The sequence below is a fragment of the Catharus ustulatus genome, chromosome 9 (assembly GCF_009819885.2).
Source record: "Catharus ustulatus isolate bCatUst1 chromosome 9, bCatUst1.pri.v2, whole genome shotgun sequence".
NCBI lineage: Eukaryota > Metazoa > Chordata > Aves > Passeriformes > Turdidae > Catharus > Catharus ustulatus.
Genome location: NC_046229.1, coordinates 818,381 through 842,500, shown reverse-complemented (window position 1 = coordinate 842,500; position 24,120 = coordinate 818,381). Strand labels below are relative to the sequence as shown.

Sequence of the window (24,120 nt, the reverse complement as noted above, 5' to 3'; positions counted from 1 at the left end):
TTTGGCGTGTTTACAGGAGCTGTAATGGGAGCAGAGCCAGGCTGGCGGCGAAATGGCTCGGAGAGCCCATTCCCAGATTTAATGGCTGTGGGCAGAGCCTCTCCCTGCCCTCAGATTGACCAGCCCAGGACGCCACCCTGCTGTTACCGAATCACTGCGGGTCGGGAAGATAACACAAAACCAGCAGGCCACACCACGTGCCTGTTGTCCGTGCCACCCTTCGGGTCAGCCGTGCGCTGCCCGGGTCACTCCCGGCTATCCCGGTTATTCCCGGTAAAGGCGCCCCCGCATCCAGGGAAGGCCCGGGACCGGCCCCTCACAGCGCTGCGCGCGGGCGCCCCCCAGCGGCCGGGCCCCGCCCCGCCGGCAGCCAATGGGAGAGCGCCGGGACCCCACCCCGCCGGCGCCGCAGCCAATAGGAAAGCGCGAGGGCCCCGCCCCGCCGGCAGCCAATGGGAGGGCGCGGGAGCCGCGCCTCGCCGGCTCCACAGCCAATCAGAATGCGCGAAGGCCCCGCCCCGCCGAGCCCGCGGTGCCGCTAAATGCGGCCCGGGCTGAGGGCCGGGCACGGAGCCATCGCCATGGACCAGCACAGCTGCTCTGGTTTCCTGCCGCCTTTCCCTCACTTCGCCACCCAAGCCATCCACTACGCTCAGGAGCCCGAGCAGTGGAACTCCAGAGCTGTGGTGCCGCCCATCACACTCTCCACCAGCTTCAAGCAGGAGGACCCCGAGGTTGAACAGGTGAGTGCGGCCACCACGGGGACAGCGAGTGGCCCGCGGGGACAGCGAGCCCCGCTCCGGCCCCGGCGTGTCCCGGCCGCGGGTCCGGGCAGGGCAGCGAGCTCCCCTGCGGGTGTTTCCCCACGTGGCAGCTCCCGGGCGAACGCGAGCATCCCGTTCCGCGGGCAGCGGGGCTCTGGCCCGGCAGGCGCTGCCATCTCCTCCCTGCGGACATTGCAGAGCCGCCTGCCCGCGGGGCCGTGCCCTGCGCTCCGGGAAGGCCCTGCCGAGCGGCGATGGGCCCGGAGGAGCCGCTGGGCTCCAGCCTGGGGGGCTGGGAGGGGCAGGGGAGGGATGAGGTTGGGATGGTTCGCTGTGACAGCGGGGGAAGGGGAGCAGGGACACCCAGTGCCCCCGGGCTCGCAGCGATGCTGCTGCAGGGGCTGCCCCGAGCCCGCCATCTGGGAGGCTCTTCCTGCCCTTCTGCCCCCCGGGGAAAAGGGACGCGTGCATGAGTTTGTTTTTGCCTCGTTACATTTTTCCATAGTTTGTATTAAAGCTGAGGTACTGAGCCATTGCCAGAAGAATGCTTGGGCTTTCAAGAACTGGTGGTGAGGAATCGTCAAGTGCCTGTGGCACCCCTTAAACAGGATGTGATGCAGATGGACACACGTTTTCCTTGAGAATTCTCTCCAGAGAGGCTGTGGAGTCTCCCTCACTGGAGATGCCCAGAACTGTCTGGACAGATCCCGTGCTCTGGGATGGCCCTGCTGGGCAGGGAGTGGGACCTGGGCACCCTCATGGTCCCTTCCAGCCTGACCCAGCCTGGCATTGAGGGTGGCAGGACTGTGCAGCCCAGCACCTTTTCTCCCTCAGAGCCCACAGGTGGGTGTCTGGGCAGGAGCAGGAGTTTGGCTCCTTGCCCCAGGGCACCCCAGGCCCCTTTCTGTGGTGGGGATGCCCAGCTGGATGCTGTGCCAGGAACCTTCCTGCTGCTCTGGGAGGAGCTGGCTGCCCTCAGCCAGGGCTCTTTAGGAAATCCTCTGTCTAATGCTTGTTCCCTGTTCCCACCCCAGCCTTACGTGTACACCCGCTATGGGAACCCAAGCCGACACATCCTGGAGGAGGTCGTGGGCACCCTCGATGGAGCTGGAGGTCAACGACACCTGATGGATTGTGCAAACCTGGCTGCTGCTGATGGAGCCAAATACTGTGAGCACCTCGTGGGCTGGGCACTGGGGCTTGGAGCAGCCTGGCACAGAGGGAGGTGTCCCTGCCCATGGCAGGGGGTGGCACTGGGTGGGCTTTGGGGTCCCTCTACCCCAGAGCATTCCAGGATTCTGTGCCAGGGCTCTGGCTGGCTCTGTGCTGTGCAGGCTCCTGCTGTCACTGGCTCCACGTTCCCAGTGAGGCAGTGACAGAACAGGTTCTTTTCAGAGGCAAAGCGAGGAAGGCCAAGGCAAGTCTGACTTGAGTCACGTCAAACACTGACTCCTTTCTCTTCCAGGCTTGGCTTATTCCTCTGGAGTGGGAGCAATTCTGAACATCTGTCACCTCCTGAAGTCAGGAGACAAAATTGTCTGCACACAGGATGTCTATGCAGGTGGGTACAGCAGCCTGTGGCTTCAGTCTTCACTGTGCAAGGATCAGACCTGTCTGATCTCAGGAGCTCTGAATGTCACATGTAGGACCTCACTGTAGTTTGGAGCCTTTTCTCTTTGTGAGAACACAGATCCCTCCTGTCTGATCTGGATGTTGAAATATTCTGTTGGCACAGCACGGAGGTTTAGAAAAACATAACAGAAATGCATGTTAGACTGAGGGGAAATGGCAACACCTTTGTGTTTGTTTGCAGAGCAGGACCCTCTGCAGCCCAAGGCAGCAGCACTCCCCAGTGTCTGGTGTTTCTCTGTCCCTTCCCAAGGTTTGGCCCTTTCCCAGCCAGCATTTGGTCTGGGCTGTTCCAAACAACAATTCCACAATTCCTTCTGTTGTCCCCATGTCCTCTGAACCCCTCAGTGCTGTCCTGGCCCACTCTGTGGTGTTGATACTGCTCTGTGTTTCTCAGTCCCCTCCTGCAGGTGCACCCAGCTCTGCAGGGTCCCTCAGCAGGGTGAGCTCAGTGCCACTCCCAGCCAGCCTGGCTGTCCCTGCTGTGCCATGTGTCCCTGCAGGGTCCCTGTGTCCCTGCCCAGCAGAGCTGTCCCTGCCCAGCCCCTCAGATCCAGCCTGGCTGTTGGCCAGGGGGGTTCCAGAGCCCAGCCACTGGTGGCTGTGCCCAGGCAGTGGCTGGGAATGAAGGAATCCCCTTTGCCCTCCCTGGGAGTGGTGGCTGCTGCCAGGAGCTCCCTGGGCTTGTGCACATCCAATGCAAACACACACATTTGCTTTTCATATCACACTGCCCTGCCAGGTGAGCTCCAGAGTGCAGCTGGATCCTGGGAACAGCAGGAATCTCTGCTGCTCTCACTCCAGGCCTGTCCCCAGCACTCAGTTAAGCAGAGGCATTAAGGCAGAGCAGGGGCTCAGTCCCTCATTCCCAGGGGCTCAGGCTGGCTCTGGCAGGCAAAGCCCCTTCCCATTAAAGCCTCAGGGCTGGTTTCTGCAGGGGTGAATTTCATTCTTTCTCCTCTGGTTTGGTTTGTTATAAAGAAAGGGTTTCTCTCAGAAGAGCCACCCAAAGATCACTCAGATATTTCCTTCAGCTCACAGAATCCTGCTCCATGTTCCATCCCTTCCTGCTCCAATGGAAAACTCAGTTCCTGGGGACAACCTTGGCCAAAGGACCCAATCAATAATTGTTAATCCAGGCAATATTTCCTGGCAGTGAGTGCTGCACCTCCACTGATCACCTGCTGCTGCTGGATCCTTTCAGTCTTCCCAGGGAAAGGCTTCAAAGGCAGGAAGGAATAATTTTTAATGGAGTGATGGGAAACAGCAGCTGGACTGTTCCCCTTGGTTCTTCTTCTCTGTTTAATTTCCTGGTCATAAACCCCACACTGATTTCAAGTACTTATAAACCACTCTGATGCCATATTCCCATTATTGCTATTTCATGATCTTTAAATCCACAACAATCTTTAAACTTTGTAAATAAAGAAAATATAAATGTGCCATTGATGGTGTGCAGCATAAAGCTGTGCCCTCCTGACTGAGCCTGGATGATGCAAGAGGCTGGAGAGCAGGGAAAGAGTTAAGGAAGTTGTTTCATTTTGTGATTTTTTTTTTGTTTTATTTTTTTTAGGCACAAGAGAAATACTCAATGAAATGGAAAAGAAGTATAATTTGCAAGTGAAGTATGTTGACTGCACAAAACCAAAATGCCTGGAAGCTGCAATTACACCAGAGACCAAGGTAAGGGTGAGGGAGTGGATTTTGAAGGGATGTTAAATTGTTTTATCCTTGCTCCTGTTGAGTTTGGGGGGTGTGTTGAGCTGAGGGCTGGCAGCTTGGGGACACAGTTGGATCCACCATATCCCACTGGAAAACATCCTAAGGAGGGCAAAAAACCCTGGAGAGAGAAAGGAGGGAAAAGGGAAAAGGTGAGGAAGAGCAGAGGGAACACCAAGCTCAGAGCTGGAGGTGCTCCATGGCACTGGGTGGGTGATCCCTGCTCCAGGGGAGGGAACTCAGCTGGGAAAGGCTCTGGGAACAGGCTCTGTGTCCTGTCTGTGTCCTTCTCCAGCTGGGAAAGGCTCTGGGAACAGGCTCTGTGTCCTGTCTGTGTCCTTCTCCAGCTGGGAAAGGCTCTGGGAACAGGCTGTGTCCTGGCTCTGTCCCTCTCCAAGGCTCTGTCCCTCTCCAAGGCTCTGTCCCTCTCCAAGGCTCTCTCCTGGCTGTGTCCTGGCTCTGCCCTTCCCAGCTGGGATGCCCTGGCATGCACAAGCCCAGCTGCAGGGAAACCTCCCTGAGCCTGGAGGAGCTGCAGCCTCCCCTGGCTCTGGCACTGCCCAAACCCCACAGGGAGCTGCCCCCACTGGACACCCAGAGCCCTGGGGACTCAGCCAGCACTGGGAACTCTCTGACCTGCAGTTTTTTTGGCTTTGTGCAGCTGGTTTGGCTGGAGAGCCCCTCCAACCCCACGATGAAGGTGCTTGACATCAGGGCCTGTGCAGAGGCAGTACATGGAATCAGAAAAGATCTGCTGGTGGCAGTGGACAACAGCTTCATGTCTCCATATTTCCAGGTGTGTGGAAAAAGGACAGGACTGCACTTTACAGGGTAAATGCCAATATTTGTCCCTCAGCTGAGCAGTAGAAGTATTTTTTCCCAGCTGTGCACTGGATGTTGGATGTGCTCAATCTCTTCTCTCCCTGTGGGAGTTGGGGCAGTGCTTTTAAATCACATTTTCTTGTGCTCACCCTGAATTCAGAGTGCTCCCTGCACTGCTGCTTTCAGCACCTGTTCTGTTGTCATCCTCAGGTTCCTGTGTTTGTTTCTGCACTGATCTTTCCTGTGTAAGCTCACAGCCCTTTGGAACAGCTGGGAATGAACCTGAGTGCACCCAAACTTGAATTGATGTTATTTTCCTTTTGTTTCAGCGTCCTTTATCCCTGGGGGCTGATATTTCTATGTCTTCTGGAACCAAATACATCAATGGTGAGTGTGAGAGCTCAGCACCTCCTTAGGGCAGGGTTAGGTGGGGACTGGGGAGGAATTCCTGGCTGGGAGGGTGGGGAGGCCCCTGGATCCCTGACAGTGTCCAAGGCCAGGCTGGACCCTGGGGCTTGGGGCAGCCTGGGATGGTGGGAGGTGTCCCTGGGGGTTTGTGGCAGCACCCTGGAGCAGCTGCAGTGGCTGATCCCATCCTTGTCCCCTGTCATTTGTAGGGCACAGTGATGTTCTGATGGGCCTGGTCTCTGTGAACAGCAAAGAACTCTATGAGAAGCTCAAATTCCTGCAGAAGTGTAAGTGCAGCTGGGGAATTGCTGACAGGAATCCTGTTCACATCCACAGCTCCTGCTGGGGAGGGTGTGCATGCACACAGGGGGGAAATCTGCCTGGGAATATAAATTAACAGAATGGGAAAGCTCAATTAGAAAAAGTCCCATAAAATGAGAGACATTGGTCTCCACTCCCAAGCTCTTCAGGAGAGCACTGGGGCACATCCTGAAACCACTGAGGTGCCCACCTGCAGTTAGGGGGGTTTGGAACTCACCCCTCAGGATGTGCCCAGTGCAGAATTTTCTTATCTCTGATGATTCCAAGCATTTGCCAGACTCTCCATTGTCAGGAATAAATTCCTGCCCTCTGCCTGCAGCAGTGAAGGTGCCCTGTGTCCCATAAATGTAATCCTTGAGGCCTGAGCCTGTTAATTGGGCTCATTAATTGGTTCCCAGTGTGGGAGATGAGGAACAGAGATTGTCTCTGGTGTCTTCCCACTCATTCCAGCCACAGAACTGCTGGAGATGAGGGCATGTTTGGCTTTGCTGAATGCAAAACACCAGTGTTGTGGAATTCCTTCCTATCCCCACAGACCTGGGAGCTGTCCCCTCTCCCTTTGACTGTTACATGTGCAACCGGGGGCTCAAGACTCTGCACATCCGGATGAAGCTGCACTTCCAGAACGGCCTGGCCGTGGCCAAGTTCCTGAAAGGTCATCCCAGGGTGCAGCAGGTCCTGTATCCAGGTGGGTGGACAGGGCTGGGGAACATCCCAGGGGAGGGATTTGGGGACATCCCAGGGGAGGGATTTGGGAGCTGTGGTGCCCCAAGACTGGGGCTGGGTCACTCAGGTGAGGCTGAGCTGCCCCAGCTCTGCTCTGGAATTCACTGGGAATTCTCCCACCCCTCCCCATTCCAGGGCTGCCTTCCCACCCTCAGTACGAGGTGACACGGAAGCAGTGCACGGGCGTTTCGGGGATGCTCAGCTTCTACATCAAAGGGAACGAACAAACTGTCTTTGCCTTCCTCAAGAACTTGAAGGTAAAACAAAGGCAATAAAATCACCCTCAGAGGGCAGTTCCAGCTCCCTCTGAGGGGAGAATGGAAGTGGCTTTTCTTGCCCAGCCCTGTGGGTGTGCCCCACTGTGAATTTGGGATCTTTTGTCCCTGGGGGTTCATGAGAGGGAACAAAGGGAGGCTCAGCCCCTTGGCAGGGTTTGTTTGCTGCCAAGGTGAGGCGTGTCCAGCCCAGCCCGGGAGCTGCTGCTCACTCAGGGCTCTCTGCAGGGCTGGGCACTGGGGCTGCTGCAGCTCTGCTGCAATATTGCAGATGCCCTCAGGAGGGAAAGCCTCTGAGGCAGGGCCTGACTCGTGGGGCACAGAGGGAGCCCCTGGCTCTGGGAATGCTTGGTTGGCTCCAGCCAAGGGCCCATCCAGCCAAGGCCATCCCAGGGATCCAGGGGCAGGATGAGCCTGTTCTGAATCTCAGCTCTTACCTGCCAAATGTGCACTTTGTTCCCTAATTACAGTAATTTCATGGCTATAAGGTGCACCCTTTTGGCTAAAATTTTCCCCTGAACCCGGAAGTGCGCCTTATAGTCCGGTGTACCTTATGGTCGTGAAATTACTGTACACCTAATACAGTTCATAATATAAAAGTCAATACAGAAAAATTTAGGAGAAAATGTCCCTGAACTTTCCTCCATGTCCTTGAAGAGGTGCCAGCCCCGAGGCTGCTCCAGCAGGGTTTGGACAGAGCTGCCAGGGATGCTCAGGGTGGGATTGTTGGGGGGTCTGTGAGGGCCAGGAGCTGGATCAGTGATCCCTGAGGGCACTTCCCACTCAGGGTATTCCCTGATTCTGTGAATCCTCTGCATCCATAACCTCCTTCCCTCTCTCCCATAGGTGTTCACCGTGGGTTTCAGTCTGGGTGGCTTCGAGAGCCTGGCATCACATCCGTGAGTTCACCCTTCCATCCTCAGAGCCTCCCAAAGCTGCACAAAACACCACAACATTCCCACAGAATTCCCACAGCTTTCCAGCCCCCAAAGCTGTTTTACCTTTAGCAAAACTCAGGGACTGTTGTGCTGCACAAAGCCATTGGAGATTCCAGGCTGAGGCACAGTTGGTGTCCATGAGGACAATCCCAGAAGCTGCTGAGTGTTGGGAGAAGGAGCAGCTGGGATTGAGGAATGCTCTGCTCCCTGCTCACACCAGGGGCACGGGCACTGTGTGCACCCAGCTGCCTCTGGCTCCCTGGCAGCACCTCCTGGGGGCGTCTGAAACTGCTCCTGACAGGATTTGCATGGAATTGCAGTGTTTTACTAAAAGCCAATTTGCTTTTTTAAAAGGTACATGGAAATTATTGACTGTGTTTAAGTGTTAAATCATTTCACTTCTTGGTTTCACATCAAATCTTGAACCCCTCCAGCAGGTGAGAGGAGCTGGTGCCAGTGACTGAGCACCTGGGGAAATCCCTTCTTGCCTGTATCCTCTGTAGCTGGGGAGAATAAACCCTCCAGAGTCACCTGGGACAGCAGGAGAAGGGATCTGAGAAACCAGAGGTGAAACCAGGAGATTTTATACTGGAGGATGCACATTCCCCACATGCAGAGTTTACAGCCCCTCTGTAGAATAAAAAAGGAATAACTCAGGAGGGAAGAGGAATGGGATTTTCTCCTTTTTCAAATCCAGATTTTAAAGCTTCCACTTCTTCTTAATCCTTTGTATTTTGGAAACACAAGCTGGAGATGCAATTCCCTGCCTTGTGAGCATTGCCATCATTGCCAGGAGCTCTCTGCATCTGTGGGGTCACACGAGTGGCACAGAGGAGGTGTCAGCTCCTGCTGCCATTGCAGGGGTGCTGCCAGGGAGCCAGCTGGGCTGGTTTCACCAGTCAAAGTCCCAAATTGCTGGGATTAAGATGTTTTTGTTCCCTGCAGGGCCACCATGAGCCACGCCTCACTGTCTGCCGAGGACAAGGAACGTCTGGGAATCAGTGACACCCTGATCCGCCTCTCGGTGGGGCTGGAGGACGAGCAGGATTTGCTCCAAGACCTGGATCAGGCCCTGAAGGCTGCGGTGAGTGGGGAGTTCCCCTCCAAAAACAATCCCCACCCAGCCTTTCCCTCGGGCTGAGCCTGCAGCTCCTCCCACAGGGACCCTGGGCTGTGGATTTAAAGTTTCTGATTGCAGCCCTGCTCAGGCACAGCTCCCGTGGGTTCAGGAGCAGTTGGGATGTCCCTGGGGTTGCAGTGCTGGGAATGTCCCTGCTCAGCTCAGGCTGAGGGAGACTCACTCAGGGCTCAGGGTGGGCTCCAGATTTGTCAGGGCAGAGTTTGAATCATTATTGGAAAGATTTGTTCTGTATTTTCTCTTTTTGTGTGTGTGGGGTTGTTTTTTATTGGGGGGAACATTAGGATTTTTTTTTACAAGAGGGATAATTTTCATCAGTACCTCCATGTATTTCTTTACCAGCAGGAAGACAAACCCTGTTGTCTGTGTCCTTCTCTATGGTATGTTGTGTTATTCCTTATGTTGTCCCCTCCTATCCCAGCTGTCTATCTTATCTTAACCCTGCCCCTTGTTCTCCACTGTTCCCTGTCAATCCTCTTGTGTCCCAAACCCCTGCCTGGAAATCCCCCCAGTCTTTGAGGCCCCATTGGTTTCTTTGAGCTGTTCCCCTCCCCTGTGACTCCCTGTTGGTTTAAATATTTTAAACCCCACTTTATACTCCTCCCCATCCTCTCTATCTCTGTTAAGAGATTTGTGCCATCCCCTAAATCCTGCCCTGTATAAAAGTCCCTACACAGGAGGGGTCAGGGTCTTTTGTCCCTGGACCTTTGGTGTTATGGAGCTTTCTTTGGAACCCACACAGGGGTTGTTGGTGGCTGAGGGGTCCTTGCTGTGACCCAAACTTCCCATGGAGGGGGTCCCACAGGGGCCACAGCCTGCTGGGGGGGGTCCCACAGGGGCCACAGCCTGCTGGGGGCTCCTGGCTGCCAGATAAACCTCACCAAGCTGCAGCCAGGAAAGTAGGGATGTACCAAGGGGCCAGGCCAGTGGGTTGCCAAGGATTACCATGGATATTAAGGCATCTGGAAGCTCTTGGGGTAGCTCACCATGACAAGGAGGATGTGCCACAGAAGGAGCATCTCTGCAGGAGCGATGAGCTAAAATAATCCCAGCCTGCTGTAGGGCCATCCCTGCAGGGCAGAGCCATGGGCAGAGCTGTGGCAGGTTCCTCTGCCTGCCCTGCCTCCACACTCCTCCTCCTCCTCATCCCCACCGTGTGCCTGACCCCAGCTGCTGCCACAGAGCCTCTGCCCCACTGTGCTGCTGTGGGGACCTGGTGGGATTCCAGCTCTGCCTCAAAAATCTAATGCTGAAATAAATTATGGGAATAAAAATGTGTGGTTGGTAGAGGGGCAGAGCACAATGATCCCTCCCTTTCCTTCCTGCAGTTGTCACGAACCTTGATGTTCAAAGGAGCTCAGAACTGGACCTGGCTGTGGACAAGGACATGGAAAACCAAACCACTCTTGCTGTGCCTCTGCTCTGCCAGCAGAGCTCAGTGTTTCTCCTGCTGCTGCAGGCTTTGGGGTATGAGGGCTTCTTTTTTACTACTCTCAGGTCATCTCACTCAGCAGTTACTACTCTCATCTCTTCTCACCTATCAGCTCAGCTCAAAAACTTGATTGACCTCAGGTTTATTTATTTTAATTAGGTTGGAGATTTGCTTAAAAGCTTTTCCTTCTCTTGATGTTTTATACAGCAGTGAAGATGCAGTGAAATCCAACACCTGGCGAAGAATAACTTTTTCTAAAGAGGGATCTTTGTCATTTGAAAAATCATGTGCTGTGGGAATTACTGCATTTATTTTAATTAAAACTCTTTTCCTTTCCTTGCTTATATTCCCATTTGCCCATGTTCCTTGTGTTCAAAGTGGGGATGGAGTGACCCTGGAGCTGTTGGGCTTTTCCTGTGGGAAGGCAGGAGGGGCTGGAGCTGGGGCAGGACAATTCTGTATTGAGAGATTTCTGTATTGGCCACACCCAGAACAACCTTCACTGCACACAGGGATTAAATCCTGACAAAACCCAAATGTTCCCACCCAAACCTCCTCATTCCCCTGAATCCCAGACTGGTTTGGCTTGGAGTGCACCTCACATCCCAGCCATGGCAGGGACACCTCCCACTGTGCCAGGCTGCTCCCAGCCCTGTCCTGCCCTGCCTGGGCACTGCCAGGGCTCCAGGGGCTGCTCTGGGCAGCCTGTGCCACCCTCCCAGGAACAATTCCTGCCCCAATCCCTGCCCTGTGTCCATGGGAAGCCATTCCCCCTTTTCCCTCCATTCCCCTTTTCCCTCCAGGAGGTTCCTGCTTACTCATGGAGCCCCTGAGCTCCAGCTGCTTTTCCAGGCCCTGCTGTGCCCTGGAGCTGCTCCGTGCTGCCTGTGGGGAGCAGCAGGCTCTGCTCTGTGTCACAGGAACGTGTCCCATGCACTGAGAAGCTGCTGTGCTTCCTCAGCCTCCTGCTGCCCTGGATTTCCCTTCTCCCATTTGTCTGGGGGAAGGACAGATAACTCTGCCAGCAGGGGAACTCTCAATGAACTGTTCCATGATTTTCTTGGCACGTGGAATGTCAGCCTGAGGCTGGCTCTGAGCTTGGGCCTGTGGGAGAATGCAGTGAGCTCCTCACAGACTGATTGTCACCGTTTATCTCACATCCCCAGAGCTCAGGGGCACAGGGTGACATCGTTGGTGTCTGTGCAGGGCCAGGGCTTGGGCTGGATGGGCCCTGTGGGATCCAGCTTGGGATATTCCCTCTGAGCAGGAGGGAATTTTTTGGGATATTTCAGTATCTCCTGGTTCATGACATCCCTGGAGCCTTCCCTGTGCCCCAGTCTGGGTTGTGTTTCCCATATTCCACCTCTGTAGCTCACAGGGTGTGGTTTTCCTTGGATTTGGTGTTACAGCCTGGATTCAGCTTCACTGCCCTTCCAGGGCACTGCCCAGATCCCTCGTGCTGGCTGAGGACATCTTTGTCCTTGGCACACAAAGCACCAGCACTAAGCCTTGAATCCAGCCCAGCTAAGCCTGAGGCAGGGCCTGGCTCCTTCCCCAGTGTTGAGTGCTGGGGTCAGCCTGCTCCCTCCCAGCCTCACATTCCCTGGATTGGAGCTTTCTCTGGCATTTCTCACTGTTTGATGGAGGGTTTGTGTTCTCCAGCCAAGACTGAGCCACATTAGTCAGAAGAGTTTTTTAGAAATGTGGCCTTTCATTTACAGGAAAGTTCTGTCCCTGGCCCCCTGTGTCCCCAGGACAGGAGCTCAGCAGCCAGGCTCCCAATTCCCCAGCCAGGGCCACTCTGGGGGCTGTGGCACTGCCCTCACTGTGTCCCCAGGACAGGAGCTCAGCAGCCAGGCTCCAATTCCCCAGCCAGGGCCACTCCTGGGGCTGTGGCTCTGCCCTCACTGTGTCCCCAGGACAGGAGCTCAGCAGCCAGGCTCCAATTCCCCAGCCAGGACCACTCTGGGGGCTGTGGCTCTGCCCTCACTGTGTCCCCAGGACAGAAGCTCAGCACCCAGACCTGCCAGGCTCTCATTCTCCAGCCAGGGCCACTCTGGGGGCTGTGGCTCTGCCCTCACTGTGTCCCTGGCTGTGGGCACAGCTCCCATCCCTGAGGTTTATGGCCTGAGAGGAGTCCAAGGCACAAACTCCAGCTGCCCTTTGGTCCCAGCTCAGCTTCCCCCCATCCCCATGAATCACTGCAATGAGCCTGAGCCCCAGCAGTGCTCTGGAATTATTTTATCTGCTGCTGTGTGCAGTAGCTGACTGACAAAGGCAATTTTTATCCTCCCTTTTATCATCTAATCACTAGGAAAATATTGATTCTCTCTTGTCTTGCTAAAGGATGTTTGGGAAATGGAGCTGGGGCTGTGGCTCCCACTCTGGCAGCCTGACAGAACCTTGGAATATCCAGGGCTGGAGGGACACAGGAATCACCCAGCACAGCTGCACAGACACCCCAGCAATGTCCCCCTGTGTCCCCAGCTGGCTGCTGGCATGCTGGAGCAGGGCAGGAATGGGGAGGTGTTCCCTGCCACGTTTTCATCCATCATCTCTAACTCCTCAAACACCACTGAGAATTCATTTTCCTTCTCTTGCAAACCCCCTTTTCCTCACACATCCCACCCTGGTGGATCTTTATCCAGGGCAGCTGCAGGGTTTAACCCTTAGGCTGGGTTTTCCCAGAGTTTCCCTGTGTGCCTGCATTTCCAAGCTGCCTGCTGGGCTCTCCCCAGGACATTGCTGGCATTGTTACTGCCGGCTCTTCATGCCTGCTGTGATTCACAGAGCAATGAGATGTGTGAGGAACCCAGCAGGATTCCATCTCTGCTGGGAATATTTCCCAAGGGAGCGTGTCACAAAGGCTCTGAGGATGAAGGGATTATATTTAGATGATGTTAATCATTTATAATCATTTATCTCCTCTCCTCTTGCAGGCTGCCACGAGGACAGATGAACGTAAAAGGAATTCTCTTGCTCGGACACCCAGGGAAGAGCAGGACCAGAGCCATTCCAGCCACAAGGCATGTGCTCTGTTCCCAGGCTCTGTGTCAAACCCATGGGCTGCTTTTGGGAGAGAGTCCATCCCGGCAGGCAGCTCCCAGCTCATTTCTGCAGCATCTTGGATCAGGGAAGGGGAGGTTTGGGTTCAGAATTTCGGGACGCTGCCGTTTGTTTGGGATTGCACAACAAACGCTTGTGTGGAGAGGGAAGTGCCCCAGGCTGTCACATGGAGCTGCTCCTGCTCCTTCCCAGCCCCTGGCTCGATCACCTGGGCTTTCTGGGGTTTTTTGGGATGTGCTGTGCTGGCCCTGGGTTCAGGGTGTTTCCCTGGCTGGCAGCTCTGTGCTGGGGGAGAGCTCCCCTTGTCCTTCCCCTGAGGGGACAGGAACAGCAAGGGAGCTCAGATCCCACCCAGAGCCACCCCTGCCATGGCAGGGACACCTCCCACTGTCCCTGCCCCAGTGCCCAGCCTGGCCTTGGGCACTGCCAGGGATCCAGGGGCAGCCACAGCTCTGCCAGCCTCTGCTCCCTGCCTGTCTCCCAGAGATGTCTGAACTGGGAGAGCTGTGCTGCTCTCCTCCTGTTCCAGCCTTTCATCCATGCTGTTGCCTTTTCCAAAGGATTATTTTGGACTCACTTTGGTTCCTGACACCAAATCTCACGTGAGGCCCAGGCAGCAATTCCCAGGAGCTTCAGCTGGAGCTGTGCCTGTGCCAGCAGCCCCAGCTCTGCATTCCCACCCTGCTCCTGCATCCAGCTGGGATTCTCTGGAAGCTCTGCCAGGAGCTCCAGGCACTCCCTGGCAGAGCTGAGGAGAGCTCAGAGCTCCTTCCACCTCCAGCCCCTGATGGAGCAGAGCAGAAAGGGAAGGACCACAGAGCACTGGTGAGGCTCAGTTCCACCTCAGCATTGCTCAGGAGAGGAGAGGAGTCTGCAAAAGGGATGGACAGCGAGGATGGACAATGATGGATGATGGATTATTCCCTGGATTTCCCTCTGAGTGGTGCTCATTGTACCCCCAAGAGCACAGACAAGGAGAGGGAGCTGTTAAATATGAATTCTAGTATGTGGAGTATTTGTTCTTTATTAAATGCCCATTTTGGGGAGCTCTGGTGGGTGAGCAGCTCTTCCCTGTGCCAGGAGAGTGAATTCTCCACGGGCAGATGGTGATGGGACAAGAGGGGATGGAGACTGAGATGGGAGATGGGGCAGGAATTGTTCCCTGGAAGGTGGAAGGGGCTGGGATGGAATTCCCAGAGCAGGGTGGCTGTTCCATCCCTGCAGTGTTCCCAGCCAGGCTGGACACTGGGGACAGTGGGAGGTGTCCCCATGGCAGGGGTGGGATGGGTGGCATTTAAGGTCCCTCCCAACCCAAACCATTCCATGACTCCTCTGGGTTGCCCTGATGCTCCTCTGACCTCCCAAACCAGCAGGAAAATTCCCTTTCCATCCAATGCCACAGGAGCCAGCAGTGCCTGCAGTGTCCCTCCCCAGGTGTGGAAATAAATAATCCCTGGGCTGGGAGCAGCCTGTTTTCCTGGGAGCATCCTCATCCTCATCCCCATCCCATCATTTCTGCTCCCACTCCTCCATGGAGAGAGCCCAGGCTCCCACAAACCCCGTTTATCCCTCCCTGCCATTTTCACCCTGGGGATGCAATTCCCAGTCTCCCATTCCCCCTGTTCTGACTCCCAGTTGATGTTTTCTCTCTGAGGTTGTGCTCACACCAACCCAAACCCTCACAAGTCAGTTTGCAATCATCCCTGCCAGCCCTTAATGACCTGCTAAAAATACCAGGAATGATTCATCTCCTGATCTATGGAAATGGGAATTATTTGCTCCTGGCAGCTCCTGGCCCTGGGCTGGGCTGGAAGAACGAGCAGATCAGGGAATATTGAAGGGATTTTTCCTCTGTTTCAGGGCAATAAAAACATTTCCCACAAACCCAGGTGGGATTTCCATGGCCATGGGTGGGCTCAGGACTTCTCCAAGCTGCCTTCCCAAATTTGGGACAGGGATGTCCAATTTTATCAATGCAGTTTTTAGGCAGAAGTCTTTAAACAGCAATAACTTCAACCAGGGATGTTCCAAACAGTGTTTTTGAGAGTCCTACAAAGGCTCAACATCTTCTAATCTTTTAATAGGGGCTGCTTAAATGCCCTAATAAGAAAATAAGGGTTGTTGTAATCAGTTCTTTTTAATTGAAATAATCCCATGGGATTTATTAAAGTGGTTTGGAGTTTAATTCCAAACCTTCCCGGCCCTGCAGGATGTTTGTTGGGAAGGCTTCCCAAACCCTGCCACACAGTGAGGTGAAAAATTCCTCAAATCCTGCACTGTCCCTGCTCTCAATGAGATGAAGAATTCCTCAAATCCTGCACTGTCCCTGCTCTCAACACAATGAGGTGAAGAATTCCTCAAATCCTGCACTGTCCCTGCTCTCAACACAATGAGGTGAAGAATTCCTCAAATCCTGCACTGTCCCTGTTCATCAGGGCCCCCAAATCAGGATCCCAAATGGAGCTGTAAAAACTTCATGGGGTTGGAATTTATTTGGGAATGATTTGGCAGCTGCTGGCTGGGAAAAAAAAAATCGACTTTCAGAAATCTGCAGCAGTTCTTGATTTTCCCCTTAATGAAAATCCAATTATTGTCCTCAAATAACCAACTGACCCCTGGAATTTCAGAGTCTGTGCAGGGGATCCATCCCAGGATTTGGGTCTAGGGACTCCCAGGACTGGAGCATCGTGGATCAAAAGCCCCACAGAGGAAGGAATCACCGACATCTCCTTTTTTATCAATGGTTATGGATAAAAATCAGAGCGTGGCTGCAATGGGAGATTCCAGAGGGAGCTGGGGGGTCTCTCCCACCGCTCCTACAGCCAGGAGCTGCTGCAGTGAATGAAAAAGGGGAAGAGCAGCCAAAAGCAAACATCCCTTTGAAGCCTTGTTTATTGAAATGTGCTTTTATCGCCGTGCTGAGGAAGGAGAAAGTGCCTGTGTTTAACCGGGGAAGAAAAATATTTACGTAAGAGCACAGCTTCCCTGGGCCTGCTCCCGGCACTGGGCTGCAGTTTCCTGCAGAGTTTGGCACCTTCCCGATCCCAAAGTGGCAGCCTGGGATCTCTGAGGGCCACACAGGCACTGCCACTGTCACCTCAGCGCCTGGGGGTCACCGGGACACAGGCACGGGGGAAAGGCACAAATCCAAAATGTGATCGGGTTTGGGGGCTCCTTCCCAGCAGGGTTTGGGGTCTGTAATGGGATTTGGGGTCTCATTCTCAGCAGGATTTGAGGTCTCATTCCCAGCAGAATTTAAGAATTTTCATAGGATTTGGGGTCACATTTCCAGCAGGATTTGGGATTGTGATTGGATTTAGGGTCTCATTCCCTGCAGGGTGGAGGGACTGTCATGGGATTTGGGGTCTGATTCCAGCAGGATTTGGGGTCTCATTCCCAGCAGGATTTGGGGTCTGTCATGGGATTTGGGGTCTGATTCCCAGCAGGATTTGGGGTCTGATTCCCAGCAGGATTTAGGGCCTGTCATGGGATTTGGGGTCTGATTCCCAGCAGGATTTGGGGTCTCATTCCCAGCAGGATTTGGGGTCTGATCCCCAGCAGAATTTGAGGTCTCATTCCCAGCAGGATTTGGGGTTGTGATTGGATTTGGGATCTGATTCCCAGCAGAATTTGAGGTCTCATCCCCAGCAGGATTTAGGGATTTTAATGGGATTTGAGGTCTGATTCCCAGCAGGATTTGGGGATTTTAATGGGATTTGGGGTGTGATTCCCAGCAGGATTTAGGGGCTGTCATGGGATTTGGGGTCTGATTCCCAGCAGGATTTAGGGGCTGTCATGGGATTTGGGGTCTGATTCCCAGCAGGATTTGGGGTCTGATTCCCAGCAGGATTTAGGGGCTGTTCTCATCTGCTGAGAAAAGAGCAGAGGGGTGAGCGTGGAGCCGTGGAAGGATCCGGTGGAGCTGGTGGATTTAATGAATTAAATTCATTTAATTAAGCCAGGCTGCCAAGGGACGGAAGGGAAGGAGAGGAGCAGAAGTTCCGCAGGTTTGGGGCGCGGCTCCGTCCTGGGGATCGCGGGAGAATCGGGATCTGCAGCAGGAGAACACCCAAGGCACCGTGTCCGGGTCACAGATCCCGGCTCGAATCCCAAACCCGGGGTTCCCCATCCCAGGGTAGTGTGGCCGAGCGGTCTAAGGCGCTGGATTAAGGCTCCAGTCCCTGAGGGGGCGTGGGTTCGAATCCCACCGCTGCCAGCTCTGTTTTAGCACCGCAGGGAGCGGGGCGGGCTCCCCAAAATCATCCTGGGGGTGTCGGGATGGTACCCAGGGCTGGGGCAGGGCAGGGCTGGGCAGGGATCCACTCGGGACGGGATGGATGGGATTGGGGCAGGAATTGTTCCACGGAGGGTGGGCAGGAATGGATGGGATTGGGGCAGGAATTGTTCCCTGTAGGGTGAGCAGGAATGGATGGGATTGGGGCAGGAATTGTTCCCTGCAGGGTGGGCAGGAATGGATGGGATTGGGGCAGGAATTGTTCCCTGTGGGATGGGCAGTAATGGATGGGATTTGGGCAGGAATTGTTCCCTGGCACTGCTGTGGTTGCCCCTGGATCCCTGCAGTGCCCCAGGCCAGGCTGGACACTGGGGTTGGGGACAGTGGGAGGTGTCCCTGCCATGGCAGGGGTGGCACTGGGGGGGTTTGAGGTCGCTCCCAATCCAAACCAGGCCATTTTCTGAAAAGCCACAAACAAAACCCCGATTATTGCCCCCAGGCTCTGTCCCACCAGTGGCAGCTCTGGGCACAGAACACGACATTAATTGATGACTGAACGTGGATTTGCAGAGATGAGCTGGGGAGGGCAGGCAGCTGCTGATGGAGCTGTGCTGGGCACCAGCCAGCATGTGCTGGGAGGGAAAAAAGGTTTAAAAAAGCAGCCTGGCCTAAAACCAGGAGGTCACAGCAGGGAAAGATTAATTGTGTGGTTTGGGAGGAGGATGATGAGTGTCTTACACTGAGCCCTGAGTTTTCATGGCCTCATCTCCATGGGCTCTGCACATGAAAGGAGATTATTTGTGAATTATGGAATGGTTTGGATAGGAAGGGACCTTAAAGATCATCTTAAAGGTCCCTCCCAAGCCACACCATTCCATGGGTTTATGGCATTCTGTGGGTCCCACTTATTCACATCTGGATCCAAAACAAAAAGGGAGTTTTGCTGGGAATAACAGCGATCCTGTTTCTCTTGCTGCTATTGCCACAACCAAACTCTGGGCTGGTTCTGCTCCAAACCCCGTCCTGACCTCGGCAGCTGCTCCTTCTCACGTCCTGGGACTGATTCCTCCTGCTGGGCTGGGATTTATCCCCTGAGCCAGCTCGGCGTGCAGCCCGTGCGCCTCCGGCAGCGCGGATTTCATCCGGGAAGGGGAGGGGAGGGGAGGGGAGGGGAGGGGAGGGAAGGGAAGGGGAAGGGGAAGGGGAAGGGAAGGGAAGGGAAGGGAAGGGAAGGGAAGGGAAGGGAAGGGAAGGGAAGGGAAGGGAAGGGAAGGGAAGGGAAGGGAAGGGAAGGGAAGGGAAGGGAAGGAGATGGCAGAAACCGGGGCTGGAACTCCTTTTACAGCTCCCCTCGTGCTGCCTGCAGGAATGCTGGGTTTGGGAATGCTGGATTTGGGAATGCTGGGTTTGGGAATGCTGGATTAGGGAATGCTGGGTTAGGGAATGCTGGGTTTGGGAATGTTGGATTAGGGAATGTTGGATTAAGGAATGCTGGATTAGGGAATGCTGGGTTTGGGAATGCTGGGTTAGGGAATGCTGGGTTTGGGAATGCTGGGTTTGGGAATTCTGGATTAAGGAATGCTGGGTTTGGGAATGCTGGGTTTGGGAATGTTGGATTAGGGAATGTTGGATTAAGGAATGCTGGATTAGGGAATGCTGGGTTTGGGAATGCTGGGTTAGGGAATGCTGGGTTTGGGAATGCTGGGTTTGGGAATGCTGGGTTTGGGAATGCTGGATTTGGGAATCCTGGATTGAATTCTCATTGAGCACAGAGCTCAGTTCCCCTGCACATCTTTGTGACCCCTGAATAAACGGAATTCCTGACTTTTGGTGTGTTAATGAGCGCTTTGTTAATGAACCATCCCCCGTTAATGAACCATCCCCCGTTAATGAACCATCCCCCATTAATGAGCCATCCCCCGTTAATGAACCATCCCCCGTTAATGAACCAACCCCGGAGTCCTGGCAATGCCCCGAGGAGGATGCGCTTCACCCCAGTGGTTCCTCCTAATTCCCTCCCAGGTTACTTCCCAGGAACTTTCCAGAACTTTTCCAGCCCTCCCTGCCCATCCTGTCCCTCATTCCCGTCCTGCACTGGGAGGAAACGCTGCTCCTTCTGGAAAACAAGCAGCTCCTTTTCAGCACAAGTCACAGAAAAGTCATTAAATATCGAGACTAATGAGCTCAGCCTGGCTCAGGACAATATTAATATTAATTGGATTAGGTGGAGTTTCAGAGGAAGCCACGTTTAACTTAATGCCTGTAATAAATGAGGAGGAAGGAGGGAAGTTTTCCTCCTCTATTAAAGAAAGCCAGAGCAGGACATAAATAATTTGAGAGCTGCCATTGCAGGGGGGGCTGCACGGGGAGCTCTGAGGGTCCCTGCCTCCCAAACCACCCCTGGCTCTGGGGTGAAATGTCACCTTGTCCCAGCACAGCCCTGGCACTGGGATCCCAGCAGGAATTGCTTCTTTGGTTACTGGTGGATTTTATCAACCCTTAGACATTAAAACTTTTTAATTTCAGTGGGATCCTAAGGCCAGTCTGTGGTCTGAAGAGAGAGATTTAATCCCCCAAATAAATGTGTAGGGCCATAAGTAACGAGGCCATAACTGTGTCCTGTTTAATGCCATTATTCTCTCCCAACAATGCAAACAGGATGTTCCTGCTCCCCTGGATCTGCACAGGGGAGGATTTAACTCGGCTTTTCTGCATCTTTCCTCTGCCAGAAGCCTCCAGGGTAATTCACACAAATGCGGGAATTACATCTGAATGTACAAATGGAACTGGGGCACCTTGGGCTCTGGGAGGTGTCCCCAAACCTGGATGCCCAAACCTGTCCCATGTGTGTCCCCAAACCTGTCCCACTGTGTCCCCAAACCTGTCCCATGTGTGTCCCAAACCTGTCCCACTGTGTCCCCAATCCTGTCCCATGTGTGTCCCCAAACCTGTCCCACTGTGTCCCCAATCCTGTCCCATGTGTCCCCAAACCTGTCCCATTGTGTCCCCAAACCTGTCCCACTGTGTCCCCAATCCTGTCCCATGTGTCCCCAAACCTGTCCCATTGTGTCCCCAAACCTGTCCCACTGTGTCCCCAATCCTGTCCCATTGTGTCCCCAAACCTGTCCCACTGTGTCCCCAAACCTGTCCCACTGTGTCCCCAATCCTGCCCCATGTGTGTCCCCAATCCTGTCCCACTGTGTCCCCAATCCTGTCCCACTGTGTCCCCAATCCTGTCCCATGTGTGTCCCCAATCCTGTCCCACTGTGTCCCCAAACCTGCCCCACTGTGTCCCCAAACCTGTCCCATGTGTGTCCCCAAACCTGTCCCACTGTGTCCCCAAACCTGTCCCATGTGTGTCCCCAAACCTGTCCCACTGTGTCCCCAATCCTGTCCCATTGTGTCCCCAATCCTGCCCCACTGTGTCCCCAATCCTGTCCCTCTGTGTCCCCAATCCTGCCCCACTGTGTCCCCAATCCTGTCCCATGTGTCCCCAATCCTGTCCCACTGTGTCCCCAATCCTGTCCCATGTGTGTCCCAAACCTGTCCCACTGTGTCCCCAATCCTGTCCCACTGTGTCCCCAATCCTGTCCCATGTGTGTCCCCAATCCTGTCCCATGTGTGTCCCAATCCTGTCCCATGTGTGTCCCCAATCCTGTCCCACTGTGTCCCCAAACCTGTCCCAGTGTGTCCCCAATCCTGTCCCACTGTGTCCCCAAACCTGTCCCATTGTGTCCCCAAACCTGTCCCACTGTGTCCCCAAACCTGCCCCATGTGTGTCCCCAATCCTGTCCCATGTGTGTCCCCAAACCTGTCCCACTGTGTCCCCAATCCTGTCCCATGTGTGTCCCCAATCCTGTCCCACTGTGTCCCCAATCCTGTCCCATTGTGTCCCCAATCCTGTCCCACTGTGTCCCCAAACCTGTCCCACTGTGTCCCCAATCCTGTCCCACTGTGTCCCCAAACCTGTCCCATGTGTCCCCAATCCTGCCCCATGTGTGTCCCCAATCCTGCCCCATGTGTGTCCCAAACCTGTCCCACTGTGTCCCCAATCCTGTCCCATGTGTGTCCCCAATCCTGCCCCATGTGTGTCCCAAACCTGTCCCACTGTGTCCCCAATCCTGTCCCATGTGTGTCCCCAATCCTGCCCCATGTGTGTCCCCAATCCTGCCCCATGTGTGTCCCAATCCTGTCCCACTGTGTCCCCAATCCTGTCCCATTGGTGTCCCCAATCCTGTCCCACTGTGTCCCCAATCCTGTCCCATGTGTGTCCCAATCCTGTCCCACTGTGTCCCCAATCCTGCCCCACTGTGTCCCCAGTCCTGTCCCACTGTGTCCCCAATCCTGTCCCATGTGTGTCCCCAATCCTGTCCCACTGTGTCCCAATCCTGTCCCATGTGTGTCCCCAATCCTGTCCCATGTGTGTCCCCAAACCTGTCCCATGTGTGTCCCAAACCTGCCCCACTGTGTCCCCAATCCTGTCCCTGCTGTGTCCCAATCCTGTCCCATGTGTGTCCCCAATCCTACCCCACTGTGTCCCCAATCCTGTCCCATGTGTGTCCCCAAACCTGTCCCATGTGTGTCCCCAATCCTGTCCCATGTGTGTCCCCAAACCTGTCCCATGTGTGTCCCCAATCCTGTCCCACTGTGTCCCCAATCCTGTCCCATGTGTGTCCCCAATCCTGTCCCACTGTGTCCCCAATCCTGTCCCACTATGTCCCCAAACCTGCCCCATTGTGTCCCCAAACCTGCCCCATGTGTGTCCCCAATCCTGTCCCACTGTGTCCCCAATCCTGTCCCATGTGTGTCCCCAATCCTGTCCCACTGTGTCCCCAAACCTGTCCCACTGTGACCCCAATCCTGTCCCATGTGTGTCCCCAATCCTGCCCCATGTGTGTCCCCAAACCTGTCCCACTGTGACCCCAATCCTGTCCCATGTGTGTCCCCAATCCTGCCCCATGTGTCCCCAATCCTGTCCCACGGTGTCCCCGCTCTGCTGAGGGTCCCCCAAGGCCCCAGAGTGCTTTAATGTCTGGCTGTTGCTTTGCAGCTGGCTCCCCTGTGAGTGTGGGGTCAGGGGTCAGGGGTCAGGGATCAGGGGTCAGGGGTCAGGGGTCAGGGGTCAGGGGTCAGGGATCAGCTCTCCTGCCACCCCCTGCACATCCCAGAGTGTCCCCACGGTGCCACTGTCCCTGAGCCCTGGGCTGGGACAGGCACTGCCACAGCCAGGAGCTCCTGGGCTGGAAAACCCAGCTGTGGTGGGACCATGGATGCCACGATCCCCCAGGCCTTGTTTGGGCACAGGGGAGGTTCTGGGATGACATTCCCGAAATCCCAAATCCCTGGGAATGCAGCTGCTCCCCCTGCAGCTCCTCCCTGCTGAGCTGGAATTCCCTGCTCTCCCCTCTCCTGTTTGGGAGGGATCCCACAGCCAGGAGGAGGAGGAGAGGTGGGATGAGGGGAGAGACATTCCTGCCGTGCCCCAGATAATTCCCCTGCAGATTCCTGCACACAGCCCTGGTTTCAGGATGTTTGCAGTGGATATTTATGGGCTGCCCATGGTGCTCACGTCTCCCAGCCCAGATGACGCCGTTCTTCTGGGACAGAGTGTGCCCCAAAACCGGGGGAGAGCTCAGGAATTCAGGCTGATGAGCAAAGCAATGAATTCAATCCCAGCTTGGCTAGGCCTGGCTCAGCAGGAGGGATTAAAGGGTGAGGTTTTTGAGGTGCCATCCTGCACTGATGGAGGTGGTGGCTGTTCTGTCACAGGGCCATGGAATGTCCCCATGGAGGGGACCCACAGGGGTCCCTGATCCAACTCCTGCCCTGCACAGACCCCAAACAAACCCCCCCTGCTCCTGGGAGCGTTTCAGGCTGTGCTTTTCCCTGCTTTTCATCCCCCACTGCACCTCCCCTCCTCAGGAAAGAATTTCCTCTACCCTGAATTCCTGCTGTTCCAAGGAGCTGTTATTCATCAAATTCCCTGCTTAAAGAGCTGCTCCACGTCTCTAATTTATATCATTTCCATTCCCCTGAAAAACACTCCTTAAATCCCATCCCATTCCCTCCCTGCCATGGCAGGGACACCTCCCCCTGTCCCAGGCTGCTCCAATTCCCAAAATCCCATTCAGCCTGGATCCCATTCCCAGCCCTAATCCCATTCCCAGATCCCATTCCCAGCCCGGATCCCATTCCCATCCCAGATCCCATCCCCAGCCTGGATCCTATTCCCATCCCAGATCCCATTCCCAGCCCAGATCCCATTCCCAGCCCAGATCCCATTCCCAGCCCAGATCCCATTCCCAGCCCTAATCCCATTCCCAGATCCCATTCCCAGCCCGGATCCCATTCCCATCCCAGATCCCATTCCCATCCCAGATCCCATTCCCAGCCCAGATCCCATTCCCAGCCCGGATCCCATTCCCAGCCCAGATCCCATTCCCAGATCCCATTCCCAGCCCGGATCCCATTCCCAGCCCGGATCCCATTCCCAGATCCCATTCCCATCCCAGATCCCTCTCCCATTCCCAGATCCCATTCCCAGATCCCATTTCCAGATCCCATTCCCAGCCCAGATCCCATTCCCAGATCCCATTCCCATCCCAGATCCCATTCCCACTCCCAGATCCCATTCCCTGCCCAGATCCC

General features: G+C 55.0%; 1 protein-coding gene and 1 non-coding gene across 2 annotated transcripts; both read left to right on the top strand.

The window, feature by feature from the left end:
* The first annotated feature begins 555 nt into the window (after positions 1-555).
* On the top strand, positions 556-8,831 carry LOC117000178 (cystathionine gamma-lyase-like). The gene is made up of 11 exons (XM_033067606.1): positions 556-743; positions 1,799-1,898; positions 2,230-2,325; positions 3,967-4,076; positions 4,774-4,908; positions 5,264-5,321; positions 5,552-5,629; positions 6,199-6,351; positions 6,525-6,646; positions 7,511-7,563; positions 8,548-8,831. Exons 1-11 carry the CDS (start codon positions 582-584, stop codon positions 8,741-8,743), a joined length of 1,263 nt encoding a protein of 420 aa, XP_032923497.1. The 5' UTR covers positions 556-581; the 3' UTR covers positions 8,744-8,831.
* An 8,541-nt stretch (positions 8,832-17,372) lies between these two features.
* Positions 17,373-17,454, top strand: TRNAL-AAG. Its single transcript has one exon. It is a non-coding gene; the product is annotated as a tRNA-Leu (tRNA).
* Positions 17,455-24,120: the final 6,666 nt, after the last annotated feature.

Bases quoted from the DNA above. Each gene is read 5' to 3' on its own strand.
- LOC117000178 (XM_033067606.1), top strand. From the start codon at position 582: ATGGACCAGCACAGCTGCTCTGGTTTCCTGCCGCCTTTCCCTCACTTC. The intron at 4,077-4,773 runs GTAAGGGTGAGG...GGCTTTGTGCAG, and splicing joins CAATTACACCAGAGACCAAG to CTGGTTTGGCTGGAGAGCCC. The intron at 6,647-7,510 runs GTAAAACAAAGG...TCTCTCCCATAG, and splicing joins CCTTCCTCAAGAACTTGAAG to GTGTTCACCGTGGGTTTCAG.